The sequence below is a fragment of the Nerophis ophidion genome, linkage group LG02 (assembly GCF_033978795.1).
Source record: "Nerophis ophidion isolate RoL-2023_Sa linkage group LG02, RoL_Noph_v1.0, whole genome shotgun sequence".
Taxonomy (NCBI): domain Eukaryota; kingdom Metazoa; phylum Chordata; class Actinopteri; order Syngnathiformes; family Syngnathidae; genus Nerophis; species Nerophis ophidion.
In genome coordinates, this window is record NC_084612.1 from 72,993,976 (window position 1) to 73,020,119 (window position 26,144).

The 26,144-nt window shown below is 39.7% G+C and overlaps 1 protein-coding gene across 5 annotated transcripts; it reads left to right on the top strand.

The window, feature by feature from the left end:
- The first annotated feature begins 6 nt into the window (after positions 1 to 6).
- Positions 7 to 24,435, top strand: os9 (OS9 endoplasmic reticulum lectin). Of its 5 annotated transcripts, none has more exons than XM_061890289.1 (15): positions 7 to 369; positions 3,617 to 3,799; positions 5,834 to 5,897; positions 5,984 to 6,060; positions 8,045 to 8,143; positions 8,755 to 8,956; positions 9,070 to 9,228; positions 9,326 to 9,444; positions 12,425 to 12,485; positions 12,568 to 12,650; positions 12,735 to 12,944; positions 18,780 to 18,984; positions 19,237 to 19,404; positions 19,801 to 19,910; positions 23,280 to 24,435. In XM_061890289.1, the coding sequence occupies exons 1-15, from the start codon at positions 229 to 231 to the stop codon at positions 23,415 to 23,417; spliced, it is 2,019 nt and encodes a 672-aa protein (XP_061746273.1). In that variant the 5' UTR covers positions 7 to 228; the 3' UTR covers positions 23,418 to 24,435. The 5 variants fall into 5 exon arrangements, with proteins under 5 accessions (XP_061746273.1, XP_061746284.1, XP_061746278.1 ...); XM_061890300.1 differs by having other exon boundaries at positions 9,326 to 9,435; XM_061890294.1 differs by having other exon boundaries at positions 9,329 to 9,444.
- Positions 24,436 to 26,144: the final 1,709 nt, after the last annotated feature.

Consider the following 26,144-nt stretch of genomic DNA (forward strand, 5'->3'; position numbering starts at 1 on the left):
TAACCAATCATCTACTTCATGTCCGTCTTCACTTCCTCATTCGGCTTCGCTTAAAAAGCTCCACCTAGAGAAAATTCCTTCAATAAGCTCAGAAAATATACTGCTAACATTACAACGCCAGGGTCTATTTATTTAAATAAGATGGAATTGTGTGTGCGATAAAGGAGGTAAAGAAGAAGAACACCAGCGCAACGAAGAAGAAGAAGAAGAAGGGGCTGCGCGTCAATCATGGCCGCTCGTTGCTTTAATAGATTATACCTTTTCTTTATCATATGCCCCGTCTTTGTCGCGGCTTTTTTAAACTTAGAAGAACTGAACGAGATGAAATATGGAATTGAAATTCTCCCCGATCCAGTCATGTTGGGGCAGGTGAGTAAAAAGGTTGCAATTAGGGGATGCTAGTGGTTAGCTTGTTTGCTAGTCAAGCTAACGACTGTTGTTTATTTTTATTATTGCCACAAACTCACAATTATACAAAACGCTGTGGGAAAAGTGTTTTTCTGCTGTTAACTTCGAAATGAGCGGTGTGTTACGCAGGTGAACGTTTAGTGATGACGATCCTCAACACACTTTTGACAGCTGTCACAACAACAAGCTTCCCTTTAAACTTTCTGTTATTGACCAGACCATAAATGCCGCCAAAATTAAAAATTATAAACCTACTTGGAATCTACCCAATTACATCTGAGAATCAACCTGGGTTTGTATTTATCCGGTGCATGGAGGATTATGTTATTTCCGTAATGTGTGTCGTTCTGCTGTTCCTCCCTACAGCAACACGGCGGTCGGCGGATAATAGCCGGGAAAATACCGGGATAGCGAGCGCAAAAAATTGACGGCTCCCGGAGTCATATACAGGACTGTCTCAGAAAATTAGAATATTTGGATAAAGTCCTTTTATTTTTCTGTAATGCAACTAAAAACATGAAAATGTCATACATTCTGGATTCATTACACATCAACTGAAATATTGCAAGCCTTTAATTATTTTGATATTGCTGATTATGGCATACAGCTTAAGAAAACTCAAAAATCCTATCTCAAAAAATTATAATATTTTCTCAGATCAAGTAAAAAAAAAAAAGTATAACAGCAAAACAAAATCAAGCATTTGAAAATGTCAATGAATGCACTCAGTACTTGTTTGGGAATCCTTTTGCAGGGATTACTGCATCAAGGAGGCAATAAGCCTGTGGCATTGGGGAGGTGTTATGGATGCCCAGGATGCTTCAATAGCGGCCTTTGGCTCATTGAGGAAGAGGGTGGGGCCCGCTCCAAACTGTTCCCACAAGGTGGGGAGCATGGAATTGTCCAAAATGTTTTGGTATCATGGAACATTCAAAAGTCCTTTCACTGGAACTAAGGGGCCAAGCCAAACTCCTGAAAAACAACCCCACACCATAATTCCTCCTCCACCAAATTTCCCACTAAAGGCCTACTGAAATGAGATTTTCTTATTTAAACAGGGATAGCAGGTCCATTCTATGTGTCATACATGATCATTTCGCGATATTGCCATATTTTTGTTGAAAGGATTTAGTAGAGAACGTCGATGATAAAGTTCGCAACTTTTGGTCGTTAATAAAAAAGCCTTGCCTGTACCGGAAGTAGCAGACAATGTGCGCGTGACTTCACGGGTTGTGGAGTTCCTCACATTGTTTACAATCATGGCCACCAGCAGCGAGGACAATTCGGACCAAGAAAGTGACGATTTCCTCATTAATTTGAGCGAGGATTTAAGATTTATGGATGAGGAAAGTGAGAGTGAAGGACTACCAAAAAACAAAAGACAGGGCAGTGGCAGTGATTCAGATGTTATTAGACACATTTACTAGGATAATTCTGGAAAATCCCTTATCTGCTTATTGTGTTACTAGTGTTTTGGTGAGATTATATGGTACCTGAAAGTCGGAGGGGTGTTGCCACGGGTGTGGTGACCGCCTGTGTCTCCGGTGGGAGGAGGTAAGAGAGTCCGCAGCTGCAGGAGGACGCAAGCGCCGGTCATGTCTACGGCAAGAGCCGACTTATTATCACAATTTTCTCACCGAAACCTGCCGGTTGACATTTGGTAGGGAACCATGATCGCTTGACCGCTCTGTTCATAGTAAAGCTTCACCTTCGGGAATGTAAACAAGGAAACATCGGCTGTGTTTGTGTTGCTAAAGGTAGCTCCAATACACTGCTTCCCACCTACATCTTTCTTCTTTGACTTCTACATTATTAATTGAACAAATTTCAAAAGATTCAGCAACACAAATGTCCAGAATACTGTGTAATTATGCGATTAAAGCAGGCGACTTTTAGCCGTGATCGGTGCTGGAAGAACATGTCCGCTACAACTGGTAACGTCAGACGCACGCGTCATCATTCCGCGACGTTTTCAACAGGATACTTCGCGCGAAATTTAAGATTGCAATTTAGTAAACTAAACCGGCCGTATTGGCATGTGTTGCAATGTTAATATTTTATCATTGATAATAAACTATCAGACTGTGTGGTCTGTAGTAGTGGCTTTCAGTCGGCCTTTAATATCATTAATAAAAATGTGGTCAAATGGACAACATGGAAAGACAGAGGTATTACTAAAGCCATCCATCCATCCATTTCCTACCGCTTGTCCCTTACGGAGTCACGGGGGGGTGCGCAGGAACCTATGTCAGCTCCATTCGGGCGGAAGGCAGTGTACACCCTGGACAAGAAGCCACCTCATTGCAGGGCCAAGTTGCCAACACAGACAGACATCATCCATCCATCCATTTTCTACCGCTTATTCCCTTTGGGGTCGCGGGGGGTGCTGGTGCCTATCTCAGCTACAATTAGACGGAAGGCGGCGTACACCCTGGACAAGTCGCGACCTCATCACAGACAGACAGACATCATATTATAAAATACAAAGTCCTTTAAACGATTCAATTAAATTGTTTCTCAATATAATCTACCCAGAAATATATATTTTTCAATTTTATCTCTTTAAAACACGCTGTAAAGAAATGCACGTATCCGAAAGTATGTCTTTAAATAGCCATGAACTGGAAGATGCACTTTTTAATCAATATACATTTAAGAAATTAATTAAAAAAGATGTAATGGGATAATAAATTAACATCATAGTAAATTGAATTTGTTTGAACTATTAAATGAACCTAAAATATGACTTATTTTATCTTTGTGGAAAATATTTGACACAATGTGTTGTCAAGCTTATGAGATTTGATGCAGGTTAAGCCACTGTGACACTTGTTCATTTTGTTAAATGTTTTTATTTTTTAAACAAATGGCTGCGATGATAATGTAAATGAGGGATTTGTAATCACTGCTATGTTGGAATTCTTATTAATATTGATACTGTTGTTAATATTATTCATTTTTGTTTGACTTCTGAATTGTTTTGTGTCATGTTTGTGTCTCTCTCAATTGCTCTGTTGATTGCTATTCTGAATTTTGCTGGGTTTGGTTTTAGAATTGGAATTGTATTATTGCGTGTAATTTTGTTGGATTGATTAATAAAAAAACAAAACATGAACCTCGTTTCTCAGATTATAAACACTAATCCATGTGCTATGCCAGTGTATTGATTGAAATCATTGACATTAAATCACTACGTCTCCCCCTTTAGACCAAGGCAGAGGAGGTTATGATGGTGTCCAGCAAGTACAAGCAAATGTATGAGTGTCGACTTCCGGCCCAGGCGATCCGCTTCCACCAGGACCCAGCTTCGGAGCCGGAAACTCAAGGGTACACAGGACCGGACATTCCTGATTTACTCAGCCCAATGCACGATTCCGCCTGTCTAATAAAGGTTGGTGCACACTTCTGATTAGCTAAAAACTATAGTCGCTAATACACAGCCATGATCCAATACCATAAATATACAATTTTTTTGAATGAATAATGGAAACCCCTTTCGAAAAGTTCCCCTTTCGGAAAGTCTCAGGCGTCTTGTTGGCATCCCGCTGAAGTCAGATGTTTGTGATCTGAGATCAAGTTCTAACGGAAGCTCGTTTATCACAGTCACCCAGACCGCGATTAAAGTATTTCCACAAAGTTAGGATTAATAAATGAGTGAAGCGACTCGGATGAGAATCGGCAACTCCAAGTATGAGTCCATGGTTTTCTTCCGAAAAAGGGTGTGGTGCCATTTTCGGGTTGTGAAGGAAATCTTTCCCCAAGTAGAGGAGTTCAAGTACCTCAGAGTCGGGATTGGTGTGGCATCTGCAGTGATGCGGGCCCTGTATCGATCTGTCACGGTAAAGAAGGAGCCGGAAGGCAAAAGCTCTCAATTTATTGAGCCAGAAACTCAAGGGTACACAGGACCAGACATTCCTGATCTACTCAGCCCTAAGCACGATTCCGCCTGTCTTATGAAGGTTGGTGCGCACTTCTGATTAGCTAAAACTATGGTCGCTAATACACAGCCATGATCCAAAACCATAAATATACCAATACTTTCAATAAATAATGTAAACCCCTTTTTAAAAGTTCGCTTCAAGAGGTTAGTCACCTGAAAAGGGTTTCACTTCACAGGTGTGCTTGAAGCTCATCAAGAGAATGCCAAGAGTGTGCAAAGCAGTAATCAAAGCAAATGGTGGCTATTTAGAAGAAACTACACTATAAACATGTTTTCAGTTATTTCACCTTTTTTGTTGAGTACATAACTCCATCCACATGTAGATAGATAGATATATGTATAGATAGTACTTTATTGATTCCTTCAGGAGAATTTAAATTCCAGCAGGAGTGTACAGAGTAGAGATCAATTTAAAAAGTAAAAAGTAAATAATGCGGGTATAAATGGACACAAAAAAAGAAAAATATTACAAAAGGAATAAGAATATAACAGTAAAATAAGAATATAACAGTAAAATAAGAATATAACAAGAGAAACTAGGCAGTAGTGACCATGTTATGAAAAAGTATTGCACTATTATTGTTTTGCATCCCCTGTCATCCTAGTACCCCCCGCTCCCCTCCCCAGAGAGGAGTTGTACAGTCTAATGGCGTGTGGGACCAAGGAGTTTTTGAGTCTATTAGTCCTGCACTTGGGATGAAGCAGTCTACCACTGCCGCCTAACCCTCTGGCTACTGATAACGCTATGCAGAGGGTGACTGGCATCATCCAGGATGCTCACTAGTTTCATGTGTTCTTTCATAGTTTCGATGCTTTCTGTGACAATCTACAATGTAAATAGTCATAAAAATGAATGAAGGAGAAGGTGTGTCCATACTTTTGTCCTGTACTGTAGTTAGCGTTGACGTTACCATTGTATGTTTGTGTTGTCATTCCACATCGCTCAAGCCAAAGCTGTGTTGTTGACGTCAAAGATAGCCGAACAGCTGTTGATGGCTGATAGCTCTCTCAGTTAGCCTAATGGCACGCCGAATGTCCAATGCTGCATCCAGTTGTCATTCCAAATCGCTCTTGTTAAAGCCTCACCAATTAGGTGATGTTATTGATGGGTTAGGAGTTGTTTATAAAGTACATCAAACGGTTGTTCTGCCAAAAACTGATCAGCATGATTGTTGCCATAAATATGGAGTCGTGCCAAGATTAGCGCTGTGTTGTTTACAAAGATTTCACCCTTTACCCAGAAACAGAAGTCGTGCTTGGAGAATATTTGTCGATAGCCCCAAAAAATACTATAAATAACATGAGACAAATACTGCACTCTTCTCATGTAATACTTGCATGTAGAATGTTTTTTTTAAAAACATTTAAAACGATGTAGTGAAGCAGCTCCAGGAGTGCAATGTCGCGAGGCATGACTCCTTCTTAAATGTAAATAATACATAACACATTTTTCATCGTCCTATGTGGCCTTTATTGTCCCCTCAGACAAAAGACTGGTGGACCTATGAGTTCTGCCATGGTCAACATATCAGACAGTACCACCTTGAAGGTAAAGAACTTGGCTTTACTTCACGCTGTTTTTTTTTTTTAAGGCTGCGTTTAGACATTTTTAAAAAATTTTTTACTCTTTTTCAGACTCTGAAATTAAAGGAGGCGTTCTTTTCCTTGGTTACTTTGAATCTGACTTTGACTGGAACAATGAAACAGCAAAGGTAACACAAACTTACATTTGTGACGTGCAGCATGTGTGTTTTTGACAGATACAAATACACAGCTTTTGAATAGTTTCATTAAATGTGGTCATATTATGATTTTTTTTTTCTACATTTAAAACATCTCATTGTGGTCTACATAACATGTAATGGGGTCCTTCGGTTTTAGATGTTTCATGGATTGTTTAAAAGCCTGCTGACATGAGATTTTCTTATTCAAACGGGGATAGCAGGTCCATCCTATGTGTCATACTTGATCATTTCGCGATACTGCCATATATTTGCTGAAAGGATTTAGTAGAGAACATCGACGATAAAGTTCGCAACTTTTGGTCGCTAATAAAAAAAAAAGCCTTGCATGTACCGGAAGTAGCAGACGATGTGCGCGTGACGTCACTGGTTGTGGAGCGCCTCACATCTGAACATTGTTTAAAATCATGGCCACCAGCAGCGAGAGTGATTCAGACAGAGAAAGCGACGATTTCCCTATTAATTTGAGCGAGGATGAAAAATTTGTGGATGAGTATAGTTGGTGAAGGACTAGAAAAAAAAAATAGACAGGGCAGTGGGAGCGATTCAGATGTTATTAGACACATTTACTAGGATAATTATGGAAAATCCCTTATCTGCTTATTGTGTTACTAGTGTTGTAGTGAGATTATACTGTCGTACCTGAAAGTTGGAGGGGTGTGGCCACTGGTGTGGTGACCGCCAGTGTCTCTGAGGGAGGCCACGGAGGAGGCAAGAGAGCTGCGTCTTTGACAGGTGCACGAGATACGACGCAAGCTCCTCTCATGTCTACGGTAAGAGCCGACTTATTACCACAATTTTCTCACCGAAACCTGCCGGTTTACATGTGGTCGGGAACCATGTTCGCTTGACCGCTCTGTTCTATAGTAAAGCTTCACCTTTGGGAATGCAAACAAGGAAACACCGGCTGTGTTTGTGTTGCTAAAGGCAGCTGCAATACGCCGCTTCCCACCTACATCTTTCTTTTTTGACGTCTCCATTGTTAATTGAACAAATTGCAAAAGATTCAGCGACACAGATGTCCAGAATACTGTGTAATTATGCGATTAAAGCAGACTACTTATAGCTGGGATCGGGCTGGAAAAAAATGTCCACTACAATCCGAGACGTCACGCGCACGCGTCATCATACGGACGTTTTCAACAGGATACTTTGCGCGAAATTTAAAATTGCAATTTAGTAAACTAAAAAGGCTGTCTTGGCATGTGTTGCAATGTTAATATTTCATCATTGATATAAAAACTATCAGACTGCGTGGTCGGTAGTAGTGGCTTTCAGTAGGCCTTTAACCGACTATCTTTAAGCCGCTTTCTGAATGTATCTTCATGATACGCCGTTGTTTGGGCGGTCTTATTTACGTGCCTCCACTTCAACTGTGTCTTCTTCCCGTCAGCCATGTTGTAGTTTTTAGCACTTCCATAGGGAGTCTACTGACAGATCTACGTCTTAGAACTAGACGCTACTTTGTATTAGAAAGGGCAACAGCGGAGGATGCATGTGCATGTAAAAGCCAGTCCGCCCCACAACAAGAGGATTACACAAAAAGAAGGAACTTATTGACTACAGTGTCAAACTGCAATACTACTAATAAAGTATCTACAGATTAATCTTTACCACATATAGATAATTCACTGTTGCATGTCACCGATGGGGGAAAAATGTCACAAGTTGTGCAAATTCCAGACGACTCTTTAAAAGAAAGTATGAAGAAAGGCAAGGTTGTTTCATCAATTTCGCCGCCATGCCTCCATGGTTTCATTTTGTGTTTTCGGGACTTACGCATGTCCCAAATACACAAAAACAGGTAACGAGGTAAAAAATAGAAAAGTTTGTTTTCCATAATAGGTCCGAATTTAATATGTTCATACCATATCTTCCAAAGGTAGTACACCCCTAATGAGAAAATGTAAACATGTTTTGGAAACTTGTGGTATACAGTATGACTACTTTACAGGCCTCCAAACAACACAGATTGAAACGCTACCACAGTCAGACTTACATCAATGGCTCCAAGTGTGACATCAATGGGAATCCCCGGGAGGCCGAAGTTCGGGTGAGACTTTGAAACTAATACGCATTCAATCGATGCAATGTAGTTCTACATCTCTGCATAAACATATTAACCACATACAACATATCAAAGCTATCATTTAGATCAGAAAGTAACATTTTATGGTTGATTAGACTATTTTTTATATAATATTTTACATATATTTGTTTTTATTTGTAATTTATTTATATATTTTTATTTATACATTCCACCTGTAATTTTTCCACAAATTCAAATGTATTTGAATACACATTAGCACTGGTTTATAAATGGCAGTGACATGGCCAGGCAATTCACTGTAGCTTAGAAAAATAATTATACAGTATTGTTTCTGATAATCTTAGCATTTATGATAGCTAGCTGTTAGTGCTCAAGTTATAAGCTAGCTATTAGCACTCTTGTTGCCAGCCTGGCTATTACTGTATTCTTTGAATGTCCTCTTTACAAAATAACAAGGTACTTTTAGGATTAGTTTAATTTGACACACATTTTTATACAAGGTTTATAAGTAGGGGCTTCCCGCGCCGTCTCTCCCTCAATTTGGGGCTCATTTGCCGGGAAACGTTGGAAGACCCCTGATTTAGATGATGCAGTTTGTTTTCTTTCCCCTTCAGTTTGTGTGTGAAGACGGTTCGACCGACTACATCGTCCGAGTGGACGAGCCCCAATCGTGTCGCTACGTGCTGACCGTTCATACAAGTCGCACCTGCCAGCATCCCTTGCTGCGACCCCCTTCTACTGCCAAGCCTCAGGGGATCGTGTGCCAGCCAGCACTGAGCGCTCAACAGTACATGGACTACGTCAAAGCGCAAGTCTGTAAGTTCTCAAAAAGCAAAAATTACATATTTTTAACATGATGGTAGCAGTGCGTGTTCAGAGTCTTTGTAATGTATGTGAAACGGCTCTTGTTTATTTCTGGTTATTCCCAGCGGACACAAAGCGTAAAGTGGAGAAAATCTCAGAGGAGCTCAGGAATCTTGATGAGATGTTGGCTGGTAATGACGAGTCGGAGTCACCTGTGGAAGTAACTGCAGAAGAAACCTCACCAGTGGCAGGCTCTGATGACCCAGACCAGTCGGAGACAAAAGGTGCACAAAAGTGCGGATGGACCGAATGTTTTGTGTTTTAAAAAATCATCGGGCGTTTTGTTTCTTCTTTGGTAGAAACATCTCCTTTATTGTGTAGCAGATATTGCTGACGTGTCTGAGGATGCCATATCAGAAGAGGCGGAGGATTCTACATTTTGGGAGGGAGTATCAAAACCAGAAAGTTCAGAATCAAGCACTTCTCACCAGGTGAGCAAGGTAAACACACAGGTAAAAAGATCAATCTTTTTTAGAGATTTTACTTGTACAGTACAGTGGAACCTCGATTCACCAACACCTCTATTTGCGTTTTTTTTTTCGGTTTGCAAACGTTTACAACGCGCCGAATATGTCCCTGTGTGCGTGGACGAGGGTTGACGCCCGATACCAATACTTTGGTACCGGTACCACTAACAAAATGTATTTCAATACTTTTCAAAATGAAGCGGACCGTAAACAAAAGGTCATTATTGGCTTTATTTTAACTAACAATTAAACATGTTTCTTTTTGCAATCAAAGAACAATTAATGCATTAAATAACATACTAAACATTGGGGGTTTGGGAAAAAATCGATTCGAATTTGATTCGCGATTCTCACGTTGTGCAATTCAGAATCGATACTCATTTTTTAAAAAAAACGATTTAAAAAAAAAAATATATATATTTTATTTATTTAATTTTTTTTAATCAATCCAACAAAACAATAAACAACAATGCAATCGAATTCCAAAACCAAACTTGACTCAGCAACACTCAGAACTGCAATAAACAGAGCAATTGAGAGGAGACACAAACACGACACAGAACAAACCAAAAGTAGTGAAACAAAAGTGAATATTATCAACAACAGTATCAATATTAGTTATAATTTCAGCATAGCAGTTATTAAAATCCCTCATTGACATTATCATTAGACATTTATAAAAATAATAAAAAAGAACAATAGTGTCACAGTGGCTTACACTTGCATCGCATCTCATAAGCTTGACAACACACTGTGTCCAATGTTTTCGCAAAGATAAAATAAGTCATATTTTTGGTTCGTTTAATAGTTAAAACAAATTTACATTATTGCAATCAGTTGATAAAACATTGTCCTTTACAATTATAAAAGCTTTTTTACAAAAATCTACTTCTCTGCTAGCATGTCAGCAGACTGGGGTAGATCCTGCTGAAATCTTATGTATTGAATGAATACAGAATCCTTTTGAATCGGAAAAATATCGTTTTTGAATCGAGAATTGCGTTGAATCCAAAAAATCGATTTATAATCGAATCGTGACCCCAAGAATCGATATTGAATCTAATCGTGGGACACCCAAAGATTCGCAGCCCTACTAAACATATTAGACAACTTCTCTTTTAGTAGTAAGTAAGCAAGCAAGCAAACAAAGGCTCCTAGTTGGCAGTAACATATTGTCATTTCACGTATTATTATTTTGTCAAAATAATGAGGGACAAGCTGTAAAAAAAAATTGATTATTAATCGACTTGGCAATTTACGGTTAATATCTGCTTGCTTTCTGTTTTATTATTTTCTATCTACACTTCTGTTAAATCGTAAGAAGCGCTTATTCGTCTGTTATTTGGATACTTTACGTAAGTTTTGGGTGATAGTACAAACTCTGGTATTGATCCTACCAAGCAGTTACAGGGTCATACTTAAAGTTCTCCTGTGTCCAGGGACATCTTTCCTGAGTTTATAAACATTAAAAAACAACAAAAGATTTTGAGATGATAAAAAATATTAATGTAATCTTTGTAGTATCAACTATATACGGCTGTTGTACTTGGTATTGCCACAGCCGATGTTGGTGTAGGCCCACATTTACATTGACGAGTGTTTGCTTACTGTTGGCAGTTAGCTAGTGTATCCTCCTACGGTGTGGAGGGAAGCATATTTAGCTATTCCTCGTCCTGCAGGGATGGTACTTGTGAGAAATGATTTGTCGCCATGGAAACGAGGATTGGTAATTTAGGAAGTAGCTAAAACACTGCCTGCTGCGGATGGACAACAACCGCTCAGCTAGCATTTTAGCTACGTAGTTTGCCTGCGGCTTGCAGCACCTTTTACTTTAAGGATTTTTTTTAAGGAAAGTGGGATTTGTTCCTTAACAAGTCTTTAATTGTGATGAGACTGAAAAAGATGCCACAGCGAACCATGTTGAAAAATCAGTTGAATGAAATAAGCTGATTTAGGTCATACAATCAACCATCAACCATTTTGTGTGATCAGTATAACACTGCAGATTATACTTATTTAACAATCGTACACATTTACACACAAAAAGAAAAGTACAAGAATGACTGAAAAAGTACCGGTAATATATTTGCCTCTCATATACCTTCACTGAAAATAAGATAACCTGGAACATTAACGTTCAAAAATTCAAAGGGATGAAAGTAATTGCTACTATATTTTATAGTTTTCAATTATTTCACCTTTTAAGGTTTTCTTAAACCTTAAAAATGAACTACACCTCTTCAACTCATCACTGAGCTTGTTCCACCATGTAACTCCTAAAACTGAAATACATTTGTATTTTATATTTGTTCTTCCTTTACCTATTTAAAAAATCAATATCCCCCGTAAATTATAGTTTTCTCCTCTTAATTTAAATAACCTAAGAATACAAGCTGTTGTTCTTTACTCAAAACATTATTCTCATTGCTTTTAAAAACACAATATCTGAAAATTTTAACACATTAAAACTTGTAAATAATGGATTGGTATGTTCATAGTAGCACGCTTTGTGTATGATTCCAATGACCCTTTTTTGAAGTTTAATTATTGGGTCTATGTTTGTTTTATAAACATTTCCCCAAACTTCAACACAATATGTTGAATATGAAAAAATAAAAGAATAATATATATGATGCAGACATGTCTTATTCAGCATGTGTCTTACTTTATAAAAAATAGCAATGGATTTGGATATTTTTCCCTTTATATACTCAATATGCGGTTCCCAACATAATTTATGATCAATTATTATTCCCAAGAATATAGTTTCATATACTCAATCAATTTCCACTTGATTTAATTTTAATTTTGCTTCACAATTAAACTGAAAAATCAGTTAAGTTTGTAGATGGAGGTTCCAATGTTTGTACCTTTCTGTACAAACCTTTCGTTTTTGTGTATCTGTTGATGCACCACTAGAGGGCGGAATTTGAACATTTGGTTCTCCCTACAGGGGTCTGATGACGACGTGATCTCACATACAGACAATGAAGTCACATACGAAGAGAATGAAGGTATTGCTTTCTAAAAACGCACATATGTTTAATTTTGGCGCTGTTCTGTAGAATTGCTCTCCCAATTGTGTTTCTGTTCCAGCTGAAAATTTCAATTTCAAAATCATCACTGACCCTGCAGACCTGATGAAATTTGTCCAGCATCTCAAGGAGAGTAACAGAAAGGTTGGTGCTTGCTTATTTAACATTGTCCGTCTTTACGGTGATTATGTCCTCCAAGTCTGTGCGTTTTTTTCTGTGTCTTGATAGAAAGCGCAAAACCAAGCCAAAAGCCTAGCGGAGGAACTAGAAAGGGAAAGGGTGTCAGTGCAGCGCAGCAAAGATGAGGGAGAAGACGATGAAGATGAGCAACTGCTTCAGGAGTTTGAGGATGAGATGTCAGACCTCTCAGTGCCGGCTGATAAAACTGATGAGATAAAGGAGAAAATGCATAAGGAGTTTGACAACATCATTGATGAGGTAACACAAAAACACTCTCACAGAACACTTACAAAAGTCAAACCTAATCTGTTCCGGGATACTGAACATTTTATTCTCGTAAGAAACAATGGAAGTCTTTTCTAGAGTCAAACTGTCCCTGTCATGAAACCTTTATTAACTTTACATATGAATACATAATGTGAAGGTGAATCCATGAAGATGCATAACTGTATTTGTTGAGGTCTTTTGAATGATGCTGTTTAACACACATACTGCTTGAATTCCAAATTAAACAAGCTTTGAGCTGGTTTTGCTCCAAATATACGATATAAATTATTTATAATTCGCTGACAATAGAGCTTTTCATACTACGGTTGTATCGTGATAATGCATGTTGATGATACATTCTAGCTCTGTCCCGCAAATTCAGCAGTGACAAGCGATTTAACCCGCCCTCAACGCACTGTGGCATTCTCACTAGAGGCTAATGTCCCGCCACAGTGAACAGCCACTTCTAAGTAAGTAATCCTCTCCTACATGGAGGCAAATAAACTAAGTTTCTTATTAAGTTACTTTATCACTGTAGACCGAGGAATAGCTAAGCACTCTACACTACATACACATCATAGGATATGCTAACTGCTAGCTAGAGTGCTTAGACCAGGGGTAGGGAACCTATGACTCGCGAGCCAGATGTGGCTCTTTTGATGACTGCATCTGGCTCTCGGATAAATCTGAGCTGAGACTGTTGAAAATAATGTTCAAAATATAAAACATGATGGCTTCACGGTGGAAGAGGGGTTAGTGCGTCTGCCTCACAATACGAAGGTCCTGCAGTCCCGGGTTCAAATCCAGGCACGGCGTCTTTCTGTGTGGAGTTTGCATGTTCTCCCCGTGAATGCGTGGGTTCCCTCCGGGTACTCCGGCTTCCTCCCACTTCCAAAGACATGCACCTGGGGATAGGTTGATTGGCAACACTAAATTGACCCTAGTGTGTGAATGTGAGTGTGAATGTTGTCTATCTGTGTTGGCCCTGCGATGAGGTGGCGACTTGTCCGGGGTGTACCCCGCCTTCCGCCCGATTGTAGCTGAGATAGGCGCCAGCGCCCCCCCGCGACCCCGAAAGGGAATAAGCGGTAGAAAATGGATGGATGGATATAAAACATGCTCATGCATTTGAATCTATCCATCCTTTTTTCTACCGCACCTGTTCAAGAAGTTGCAATAGGGGTAAGAAGTGATTTATTTATTATCGGTTAGTTTAGGGTTTGCCCTCCTGGGGGTTCTTCAGACCACCAAGCACCGACATGAGAGCCTGTTTCAGTGCTACAATATTTTTTTTATTTTTCAATAAGTCTCTCAGTTGCTTTCCAGCAATTGTCTTTTTCCTCTTTCGTTCTCGCTCGCACTCTGTCTCCAGCCCCAACCCCGTCTCTCCTCCTGGCTGCTGCTTATAAATTAGATAAAAAGGACCAGGTGGGCCTTCTATGCACCTGTTGCTGATTTCGAGGCTGGTCCTGGCAACAACCCGCTTCGCTGCAGTGCCGCAGGCCACATCCCCTCCACAGTTAGCTTCAGAATAACAATGTTATTACAAAGAATAAGAGACCTATTATAATCTAGAAATGTTGGTCTTACTTAAAAATGCACGCGTTCAGTTGTGTTCAGTGTTGAAAAAAATATTATACGGCTCTCAAGGAAATACATTTTAATATATTTGGATTCTTGGCTCTCTCAGCCAAAAAGGTTCCCGACCCCTGGCTTAGACCGATGTTTTTTTTTTTTATTATCAACAAATCTTTTGTTCGTTTTGTTATTGTTTACAAGCTCAGGAAGCAACACAGGATGTCTTTAATAATTATAAGAATGGATTAGATTTATATCACGCTTTTCTATTATTGGATATTCACAGCGCTCACAGAGAAGTGGGAACCCATCATTCATTCACACCTGGTGATGGTAAGCTACATCTGTAGCCACAGTTGCCTTGAAGTAGACTGACAGAAGCGTGGCTGCCAGTTTGCGCCTACTGCCCCTCCGACCACCACCTATCATTCGTTCACCAGTGTGAGTGGCACCGGGGGCAAGGGTGAAGTCTCCTGCCCAAGAACACAACGGCAGCGATTTGGATGTCAATAGGCGGGGAACGGACTTGCAGTTCCCCTTTCGCCTATCAATCAATCAATCAATCAATGTCTACTTATATAGCCCTAAATCACTAGTGTCTCAAAGGGCTGCACAAACCACAACACAAACCACTACAACATCCTCGGTAGGCCCACATAAGGGCAAGGAAAACTCACACCTAGTGGGACGTCGGTGACAATGATGACTATGAGAACCTTGGAGAAGACGAAAGCAATGGATGTCGAGCGGGTCTAACATGATACTGTGAAAGTTCGATCCATAATGGATCCAACACAACTGCGAGAGTCCGGTCCAAAGCGGATCCAACACAGCAGCGAGAGTCCCGTTCACAGCGGAGCCAGCAGGAAGGAAACCATCCCAAGCGGAGGCGCATCAGCGCAGAGATGTCCCCAGCCGATACACAGGCAAGCAGTACATGGCCACCGGATCGGACCGGACCCCTCCACAAGGAAGAGTGGGACATAGAAGAAAAAGAAAAGAAACTGCAGATCAACTGTTCTATGGTTCATGATCCTTATGAGAAGCAAGAAGATGTTTTTTTTGCATGACTCTTTTGAGGTGGCGAGCAATGCAGCTAATGGGCGCAATCAATTCTACTTCTAAATCATTTCAAAAAGCCTACAAAAACTACCAACATTTATGATAACCAAGCTGTAGCGACATTGTTATTGTAAGAGTGAACATTGAGGAACTCTTTTTCCAGCAGAGTAAGACATCGACATGCTTTGGTTTGATTCATTGATTGAAACTTTTATTATTAGATTGCACAGTACAGTACATATTCCGTACAATTGACCACTAAATGGTAACACCCGAACAAGTTTTTCAACTTGTTTAAGTCGGGGTCCACGTTAATCAATTCATGGTACAAATATATACTATCAGCAGGGTTGCTTATCAGCATACTTCAGGCATCAACAATTATATCATCTGAGAAATAGACATTGTAACATTGTGGATCTCACTTGGTAGGATATGTACAGCGAGCGGTGACCATAGTGAGATCAGAAAGCATAAGAACAAGTATATACATTTGATTATTTACAATCCAGGGAGGTGGGATGTGGTGGCGGGAAGGGGTTAGGCTAAGGTTGTAGTTGCCCGGAGGTGTTCTTTTATTGAGGTTTTGAAGGAGGATAGAGATGCACTTTCTTTTACTCCTGTTGGGAGTGCATTCCATATTGATGTAGCATAAAAGGAGAATGAGTTAAGACGTTTGTTAGATTGGGATCTGGTTTTGACGTGGTTTGTGGAGCTCCCCCTGTTGTTGTGGTTATGGCGTTCATTTACGTTCTGGAAGTAGTTTGACATGTACTTCGATATCAAGGAGGTGTAGCGAATGTTATAGGCAAGGCTCAGTGCAAGTTGTTTTACTCTGTCCTTCAGCCTGAGCCAGCCCACTTTGGAGAAGTGGGTAGGAATGAGGTGTGATCTGGGGTGGATGTCTAGAAGTAACCTGACTAGCTTGTTCTGGGATGTTTGGAGTCTTGATTGGAGGGTTTTGGAGGTGCTGGGGTACCATGAGGTGTATGTGTAATTGAAAAAGGGTTGAAAGAGAGGTCCCGCTAGAATCTTCGTGGTGCTTTTGTTGACCAGAGAGGAGATTCTGTAGAGAAATCTTGTTCGTTGGTTGACCTTTTTGATTACCTTGGTTGCCATTTTATCACAGGAAAGACTAGCCTCTAAAATGGAAACTAGGTAGGTGACCTCATCTTTCCTGGTGATAACAATGTCACCCACTTTAATAGTGAAGACGCTGACTTTCTTAAGGTTTATTTGGGACCCAAATAGGATGGATTCCGTTTTACTTGTGTATGGATAGGTTATTGTCCCCGAGCCAGGTGCAAATTCTACAGAATTCGGCACTGAGGATTTTTTCTACCTGTGATTTGTCCTGGTATTAGCTGTAAAAGCTAGCAGGAGATAAGCAAGCTTTTGCGTTTGCGCCCGAATCTCGTTTGTGTTTGTAATGCACAACACAATGCGATTGGACACAAATCTGTATTGACTGAAAAACATGAACAATCACATTACAGTATCTGTAAAGAATTATCCCACATTTCATTTTTGTTTGTACACAGCTAGCTCGACAGTGTATGTCGCTGTACTAACAAGCATGACGTGCTGCGTGTATCACGATCAATATAATAGGGACTCACTCGATGGACAGTTGTGTGTTTGGTCCAGCTAGATGTTTTTTCTGGTTTATTTTGAGTAATTACTCCATTTATATTGAAATAGCTTCGCTCCATGTTCAACATTTCAAGTGTCAAAGTCACGTCGACCTCACTCTCTCGGCTTCTGTCTGCTGCAATATTTCACCCTTTCTTCGAGAGCAGCAGTTCATCCTCTGTATATTCAGCTTCAAAAAATTAAGTTTGTCTTTGTTGTCTGCTACCAAGTCTGCCGTGATTTAAAAAAGACTTGCGTCTGTTTGTGGAAGTAGGACACTCATTTGTTGCCGGAAGTCAGAAATGCGCTGCTATTAAACGGAAATGAATGCGCTGTGCAAATCAGTTCCGGCAATGCTTAAAATGACCAAAACTCCCTAAATATTGTACACATTACATATTGTTATGAACGTGCCTGTTCCTACATTATTAGTACTTGCAGTGTTTATATTAAACATTGGAGGGTTTTGATGTTGTTGTAGAGGCTTTTGAAGGATACAACAGTGACTCCTATTCGCCCCATCTTCCAAGTGTTTTTTTTTGTCATGTTTAAAGTCCTAAAAAAAAAGGCATTTTTGTTTTTGTCTCATAATGATTATGAAGGATAGGCAAAATTCCAAAAAACGTGGAGTTCCCCATCAAGGGCAAAAACCAGAGATTTCAAATCAGAGCCGATAGTAGGAAATAATTTAAATATTGAATTTATATTGTTACACCACCATCTTATGTTTTTGTCTGATTAAAATCTTTATTAAAAATGTAATCATTCAATGATATTGAAAATTGTAAGTATAAGTATTCAGCATTGGAATGACTGATATTTAGGGCTGGGCGATTTGTCCTTTATTTAATATCTCGATATTTTTAGGCCATATCGTGACACACGATATATATATCTCGATATTTTGCCTTAACCTTGAATGAACACTTGATGAATATAATCACAGCAGTATGATGATTCTATGTGTCTTCATTAAAACATTCTTCATACTGCATTAATATATGCTACTTTTAAACTTTCATGCAGAGAAGGAAATCACAGCTAAGTCAATTGACCAAAAGTGTATTTATTAAACAGTTATTAAGCAGTGGCACAAAAATTCATGTCATTTCAAAACAGTGCAAGATTGACAGACATTTTAAAACAAGCTATTACTGCACTTTCGTGCATGATGTCACTTAGATGACATATCAAAACACTAAATTAAAGTGCACTATTTGTACAGAACGCCACTACAATAGTTTAAAACAAATAAAGTGCACTTTTGTGCATGATGTCACTGAGATGGCATATCAAATTAACACTAAATTAAAGTGTACTTTTTGTACAGAACGCCACTACAATAGTTAAAAACAAATAAAGAGCACTTTTGTGCATGTTGTCACAAGATATTTCAATAACTGTCGCATAAAAATGAGCTGCATATCAAATAGTATATGTCCCACGGTGTTGATCTGGAAATGGTTGCTTCGGCATTTTGTTGGTATGGCACAGTTGGAAATACCAAATCCCTGCTTCCAACAACCCGATTCAAACTTTTCTTTGGTTGTGCAGGCACAGCAGGAATTTGAGACAGAAGGGCTGAAAGGCGAATTTGATCGCACTCAGGCGACGCAAGCACTGGGGACGACCCTCGATAAGCTCCTTGACCATCTGGAGGAGAAAGATGAGCAGGACCCTACGGAGGAGAAAACGGCATCAGCTCAAAGAACCAACGACCCGACCCGCGGCAGCCCCAGCTTGGCTCCAAAGCAGCCCGGTAACCTGGCTGACTGTCGTCACACTTATTTCCCCGCTTCCATCCTCATCATGTTCCACCCATGTGCATGTTGTCAGATGTGCTTGTAACATTCCACCCCAGAATAGGCACACACATGGATTTGATGCCAAGAGAAAATGACACCATATTGCTTGATTGTTAGACTTCAAATGTCCTCTCGTGCCATCTGTAAATGTGCGGATTCTCGTTTTTGACGATCGGTTTTGTGCCTCTTTTGTCTCGTCACCCCAGACCAAGATGCTGATGACCATGTTAAGATCAAAATAACTAAGTATAAGACAGGCAGCAGCCCCGATGGCGATTTCAAAGTACAGGAGTTGGGCAAAGGAGATCCCCAGTGGCAGCACATAAAGGACGTGGTTAAAGAACAGCTAGAGAAAGCAGGACTGAAGGCCGAAGGTATGAATGGCTAGCGTTAAAATTATTTTACGGCCTTTTTTTCCCCTCTTTTTCTGTCTCTAATCCTGGCTTTTTTGCTTCTTTTAACTTCTTTGTCCTAAAGAACATAGTATAAGACCATATTTTTCCTAAAATTATATGTGAGAACGATTGTTTGGTAATCAAGACGTTAGACCTATAAATTGTTGCATTGTTGGGCTTTAGACCAGGAAATCGACATCTTTACACCACAAAAATGACATCAAAACTTCCTCGCTCGGTGGCAGGAAATGAAAGTCCATCCATGTGTGTGCTGTCTGTCATCCATTCCTCATTCTTTGTAGATGTGTGTCAAAGGTAGCGCTTGAATTGAACAGGAAAGTGCCTCCCCGGAAACCCTCTTATTTTCTTCTCTAGGTAAAATTGAGGTGAAGATCTTGACACGAAAGAATGCAGAGGAGGCAGGTGATCAGTGGCTGACCGAAGAAGATACAAAGTCCTTCCGAGAGCTTCTCATAAACCTGCTGGTAATTTCAGTTATGGTGTGCTATTTTATAGGCTTCAGTTCATTGGATTCCTTCCCACCTGAATGGAAGCTTTTACACCTTAACAGGTTCAAGTAGAGGTCCTGTCATTTGTGTAAACATAGGGTATTAAAAAACTTAAAATAACTTGAAACTGACATTTATAAGAAATATTCTTAAAACTCAGATGTCCTTTTCTTTATTTTTTACAATGAACAAAGAGCGCACAGTCTACCAAGTCAAATTATTTGCGTCGTAAACATACTTTGCCGATAATGATTATACGTATGATCGTTTTAATCTACCACTTGTGGCAGTATTAACCATATCAAACAAACCGAAGAAGTCTGGAGCCAAAGTCATAGAGAAGTTTCTGAAGCGCAAAAATTATGACTAAAGTGGTGAAGCTATATTTTCATTTGCACTCAACAGTTAGGTTAAGAAACATTTTAATTGTTAGGTTAGTTATCCATCCATCCATTTCTACCACTCGTCCCTTTCCGGGGTACGGGGGGTCGCTAATGCCTATCTCAGCTGCGCTTCGGGCGGAAGGCAGGGTACACCCTGGACAAGTTGCCACCTCATCACAGGGCCAACACAGTTTTCATTTTTATTTTAGCACAACAATACTATGTACATTCATGTTTCAAACATTATTTATGAGTCCCTTCTAGTGCAGTATAGTTGGTTAATATTTACTTTTCTGATCAGCCTGACCTAGATCTACGGTTTAAATGATCATCTTTGTGATTAACACAGGTTTTATATTATTTGACAAGGATGTAAACTTTGAATCAGATATAATTATTGAACGTGAATAAAATCAAGAGTGCAATTACAGTGTTAATATGTGAGTGGGCCCAAAGCCCATCTGTAGTGGAAAAAATGTTGAAAGCCCCTGACATAGGAGGATATGCTAACCGCAAGCTACAGCTCTAGAATGTAAACACCGGTGAGCTAATCGATACAAATATCGACGGCGACACGTAAGTTATCAGTATATGATTGATACTACAGTTGTTAGGTCAATATTTATTATCAAGAGAACCAGGAGGACTTTTAGGGCAAAAACCAAAGGGCTTACAGTAAGTCACAACCAATAGTAGGAAATGATTTAAATATGCAATTGATATTGTTACAACCCCATCCTGTGTTTTATGATTATAATTGTGATCAAAATGTAATCCTTTAATGATCTTGAAATTTAGGTATCAGCATTGGTGTAACCCAGGGGTGCCGGACACTGTTACACTGAGGGCCACATCGCAGTTATGGCTGTCCGAAGAGGGCCGCTTGGAGCCGTATATCTTTTATGCATATAAATGTAGAAGAATTCACCTCATGAAATTTATAAAATGAATTACTTTGCATTTGATTATTATACATACACTGTAAAATAAATCAGTAAAAAAAAAAAAAAACTTGCCACAACTCCATCGTAAAATTTACGATGGTTATTACAGCATAGTACTGTAAATGGAAAAATGGTTCAATTTTTTTTTTTTTTTTACTGTAAAATCCTGGCAACTGAGCTGCCATTTTTTTTTACTGTAAAATGTATTGTCATTTCTATAGTGTACAATTTAATGAATAACATGCTTTGATATAATTCAAGCAGATATTTGTTTAGTTTTAAATTGAAAAAGTTTGAAGTTAATGATAGTATTATATTTGTTGCATTATTAGATAATAAAGTTTCAAATATACTCAATAGCATGCAATACATGTATTTATGTCTGTCACAATGGAAAGATTACATTTAGTAAATGATAAAATTCTTTGACTCGTATGATTTCTGGGCTTTTGCAGTCCGCTTTAAATAGTGTGGCGGGCCAAATCTGCCCCCGGGCCTTGAGTTTGACACTTTTGGTGTAACCAATTTCGGAAACTGTCTTAGTGAGTCACGAGGAACAATTTAATAATGCATTGGCCTGATTTTAAGTTTTTGATATACCTTAGTGCAGGGGTGTCGAACACGTGGCCCGCGGGCCAATTGTGGTCCGCGAGACGTAATTTTGTGGCCCGCACCTTGATGTGAAAATTGTATATTGGTGCGGCCTGCGAGTTTTATATGAATGGCATTTCACAGCGTCATACTTGTACATCCTCGATTTTCCGGTAGACTCCCAATTTCCGGTACCCCTCCAGGGGTAATCATTCTCCTGAACATTATTATTAAGGGGCACCGTGGAGGCGCTGCCTTTACCATCCTTTACAAACTGCAACAACAGCGTGTCAACCCAGCCACGTTATATATGATTTCTGAGGATGCAGTAAGCGACTGCCAGACATAGTTGATCAACAGCCACACAGGTCACACTGAGGGTGGCCGTATAAACAACTTTAACATTGTTACAAATATGCGCCACACTGTGAACCCACACCAAACAAGAATGACAAACACATTTTGGGAGAACAGCCGCACCCTAACACAACATAAACGTAACAGAACAAATACCCAGAATCCCATGCAGCCCTAACTGTTCCGGGCTACAATATACACAAACCGCCCCCCATTGTAGCACGGAAGACTTAGGGCTGCATTGGATTCTGGGTATTTGTTCTGTTTATGTTGTTTTACAGTGCGGATGTTCTCCCAAAATGTGTTTGTCATTCTTGTTTAGTGTGGCGCAGATTTGTAACAGTGATATTTGTTTATACGGCCACCCTCAGTGTGACCTGTATGGCTGTAGATCAAGTATGTCTTGCAGTTACTTTTGTATGCCTGCTGAAGCCTCATACAATATGTGACTGGGTCGGCACACTACCTGTATGGTGGAAAAGCGAACGCTAAAGGCAGTGCCATCATGGCACTTCCTTAATATTGTTGTCTGGGGGAAAGCTGGGAGAATAATTGCCCCAGGTGATTGTCGGGAGGTGCACCGATATTTGTGTGTCCCGCAAAGAACGCGAGAGTTGGCAAGTGTGTTGCTAGGGCGGGAAAGCCATTCAAAGAAGGTGAATTCATTAAAAAGTGAGTGTTATATTTTTTTAAGAAATCTTTTCCCGCGGCCCAGCCTCACCCAGTTTCTGCATCCAGTGGCCCCAAGGTAAATTGAGTCTGAGACCCCTGCCTTAGTGGGAAGAGCGCTGGCTGACCGCTCATGTTTAATGTCCAAATAAGTACGTCCACTTCACTGTGACATCACGTCATAGCCAAACTATAAAAAAAAGACTGCAAAACCCAATGGGCGGAGCAGAGGCTCAATTGCAGGAACCTCATGATGTGTTGCTTTGGCATTGTTTAACATGAGTAGCCAACATTTAGAAGTCACTCTTTGGTTGTAACCAGTGTATATTAAAATACCTGTTACGGTTGTGTCTTATAAAGATCTGCCCGAGGCCTTTTAAGTGATTTTATTCTTTACACAGACTGGAGGAACAGATGAAGTCTACAAGGAACAAAAACGTCTGCAGGAGTTGGAGAACAACTACAAGTTTGTGTGGGGCGAGGCCAAGGAGGAGTCCCAATCCTCAGGCGCCTCTGACTCGGACGACGTGGATTTATGAGCCCCCACGGCGCGTTCAGCGTGGGCAATGAGGACTCTCGACGTGCAGCCTCTAGCTGACGCAGTGATTCATTAATTGCTAATAAAGCCGGCAGGTAACATGGCCTCACATGTATGCTACCTTCAGGAATCAGGAAGCTTGTCTGGAGTATCCAGTTCGGGTTTTTAGTGCGTACATAAGATGTATTACTTGAACGAGTAATGCATTTTCCCATAATTTTGTGGACTCTTTTCCTAGATGGCTGCAGAAAACAGGTGATGTACGATATTTTTTTGAAAGAAACACTTCAGTGGAGGAATGGCGCCTGCCACACTACACCCTTGCACTGGTCAGTCACCTTCTACATGTGGTGGCGTCTGAATGTTGAAAACACTTTAAAAAGCACTTTAGCATTTTAGACAAAGATATACAGTAAGGTTGGATCTGAAAGGTGCATTCACAGGACACGTTTTGTCCCTCCAATAGAAAGTTATTTAATTTTCATTAATTTAGTTGTTGGAAGTTACAATGCCCTTGAAAAAATAATGTACCAAAAATGCTCTTTTCAAGGTGTATATAAAGGGCTGATTTTCTGTGAATAATAACAGCTCGAATTGTATATACTGTAGTTTTTGTGTGTTTTTTTTTTCTAATTTTGTTGATTCGGTTGTCTTAGCGCAGATGTGTATCTGAGTGAAATGTTGTATGCAAGTCAGACTATGCGAGTAGATAATACACCCTCCTTTAAAAAGATCAGGGAAGAAGTGTCCGTGACCTGCTGTAGGTTTAATCAAGTCTATCTGATGTGACCCGCAATTGTCAAACCGTAATTCCTTTGCGATCATAGCGGGATATATTTTGGAGCATAAGTGCCATAACGTTTGAACTGCCTACGATTTGACACAAAGCAGGCTGTGTAGTTTGGTAGCTTTCGTGGGCTTGTGTTGCTACAAACCCCTCTAAAATAAAACCAAGGCCCATGTTAAGCTTCGTCTGGTCTTGGAGTACTATTTTAAATAAAAGTACCAATGTAGTTCTACCAACTGTCTCATTGCATAATTACGTCCTAACAACAGTAAACACTTCTTAATGAGTCAGTTAATTGCCGAGTGGCTGGCTGACAGCTAAAGTGGTCTCTGGCGTCAACACATTTAAACATCAGAGCCTCAATCCATGTCAGCAAACATTTTTGTGAAAAACTGTATTTGGGTATAATTATTTTAATGAAAACTGTTTTTTGTAGCGAATACCACAAATGTCCTTCATTACGCTTCATCTGTGAATACCAAAACAACTTTTTTCCTTCTTTTTTAATGAACAATTTAACGGAATACATGTTGAAAATACACACAACAAATCGAGACACTTTCATGTATTACAATATTTTAAAACAAAGAGATGAGCAATCAACATCTTTATAAATACAAGTGGTAATTAAAGCTGCAAGCAGCGATGAACGGGACTGACTATTGCTGGTGTTTCCTGCTTTTACCCATTCAACATATCTTTACCTGCACATTACCTACCTGCCCTGCATCCTGGAATCACACTGGTTCTTCTTTCTGTCACCCATATACGGTGGTGCTTCCTACCATCACCCGGACAACATATCTTTACCTGCACATTACCTACCTTCTCTGTATCCTGGTGTCTCCTTTCACCCAGTCAACATATCTTTACCCGCACATTACCTACCTTCTCTGCATTGTGTGGTCACACTGGTGCTTCCTACTTTTAAGAAGCCATCTTGAGACGGCAGTAGCGCATCAGCGCAGCTGTTCTTTGAAGGTTCGTAAAATCAAAACCAGAGCAGTTATTAAAACTCTTTTCTCAACTTTTAATCAGAAGGGTTCAATCTCTCTCCTGTGCGAGTTTGAAGCCGACACAAAGGAGATAATGTTTGAAAAAAAGGGGTGGGTTTTTACAAAACTTTTGTTTTGAAGGGGTAATTGCCAACTTCCTGTGGATTTTTGCTGGAGGATGTAAATGAAGGAAATGTAGGTCTAAGTGAGACCTACATAGAGATTTTTGTTTGTCTTTTTTCTTCCTAGGTGCAGTTTTGTCTGTGTTTTATTCCTAGGGGGTGCTAGAGCGCAATTTTGAGTTTTTTTATTTTATTTTTTTTATTAGATCGCAATTTTCGCCAGTCCTGATGTGTGTGTCCAGTTTGGTGAGTTTTGAAGCATGTTAAGGGGGTCTAATTACAGCTCAAAGAGGCAAAAATGACATTTTTTCAGAAACTTTTGTTTTGAAGGGGTTTTTGACAACTTCCTGTTGTTTTTTGCTGAAGGTCAGTTTATAAAATCTAGGTCTAAGTCAGACCTACATATAGGTTTTTGTTTCATGTCTCTACGACATTCCTAACAGAAGTTATAAGCAGTTTTGTCTTTGTTTTTTCCTAGGGGGCGCTAGAGCGCAATTTTGAGTTTTGGGTTTTGTTTTTTTTTTATTTAGATTGCAATGTTCGCCAGTCCTGATGTGTGTGTTAAATTTGGTGAGTTTTGAAGCATATTAAGGGGGTCAAATTACAGCTCAAAGAGATGGCGGTATAATACTAATAAAACCTTAGAAATACAATAGGGTCCTCCGTCCCAAAGAGACATTCGGTCAGTAATAAAATAAAGTAAGATACTATAAAATAGGACAAAAATGATGAATACAGTTTAATAAAATTTATATGTTTGTATAAAAATGTGCTCATCTAAAAATGATGTATTACAATATTTAAAAACAAAGGGCTGATCAAGC

Coding starts and splice junctions, on each gene's coding strand:
- os9 (XM_061890289.1), top strand. CDS start 229: ATGGCCGCTCGTTGCTTTAATAGATTATACCTTTTCTTTATCATATGC. Junction 6,061..8,044: donor GGAACAATGAAACAGCAAAG/GTAACACAAACT, acceptor ACTACTTTACAG/GCCTCCAAACAACACAGATT. Junction 9,445..12,424: donor CTTCTCACCAGGTGAGCAAG/GTAAACACACAG, acceptor TTCTCCCTACAG/GGGTCTGATGACGACGTGAT.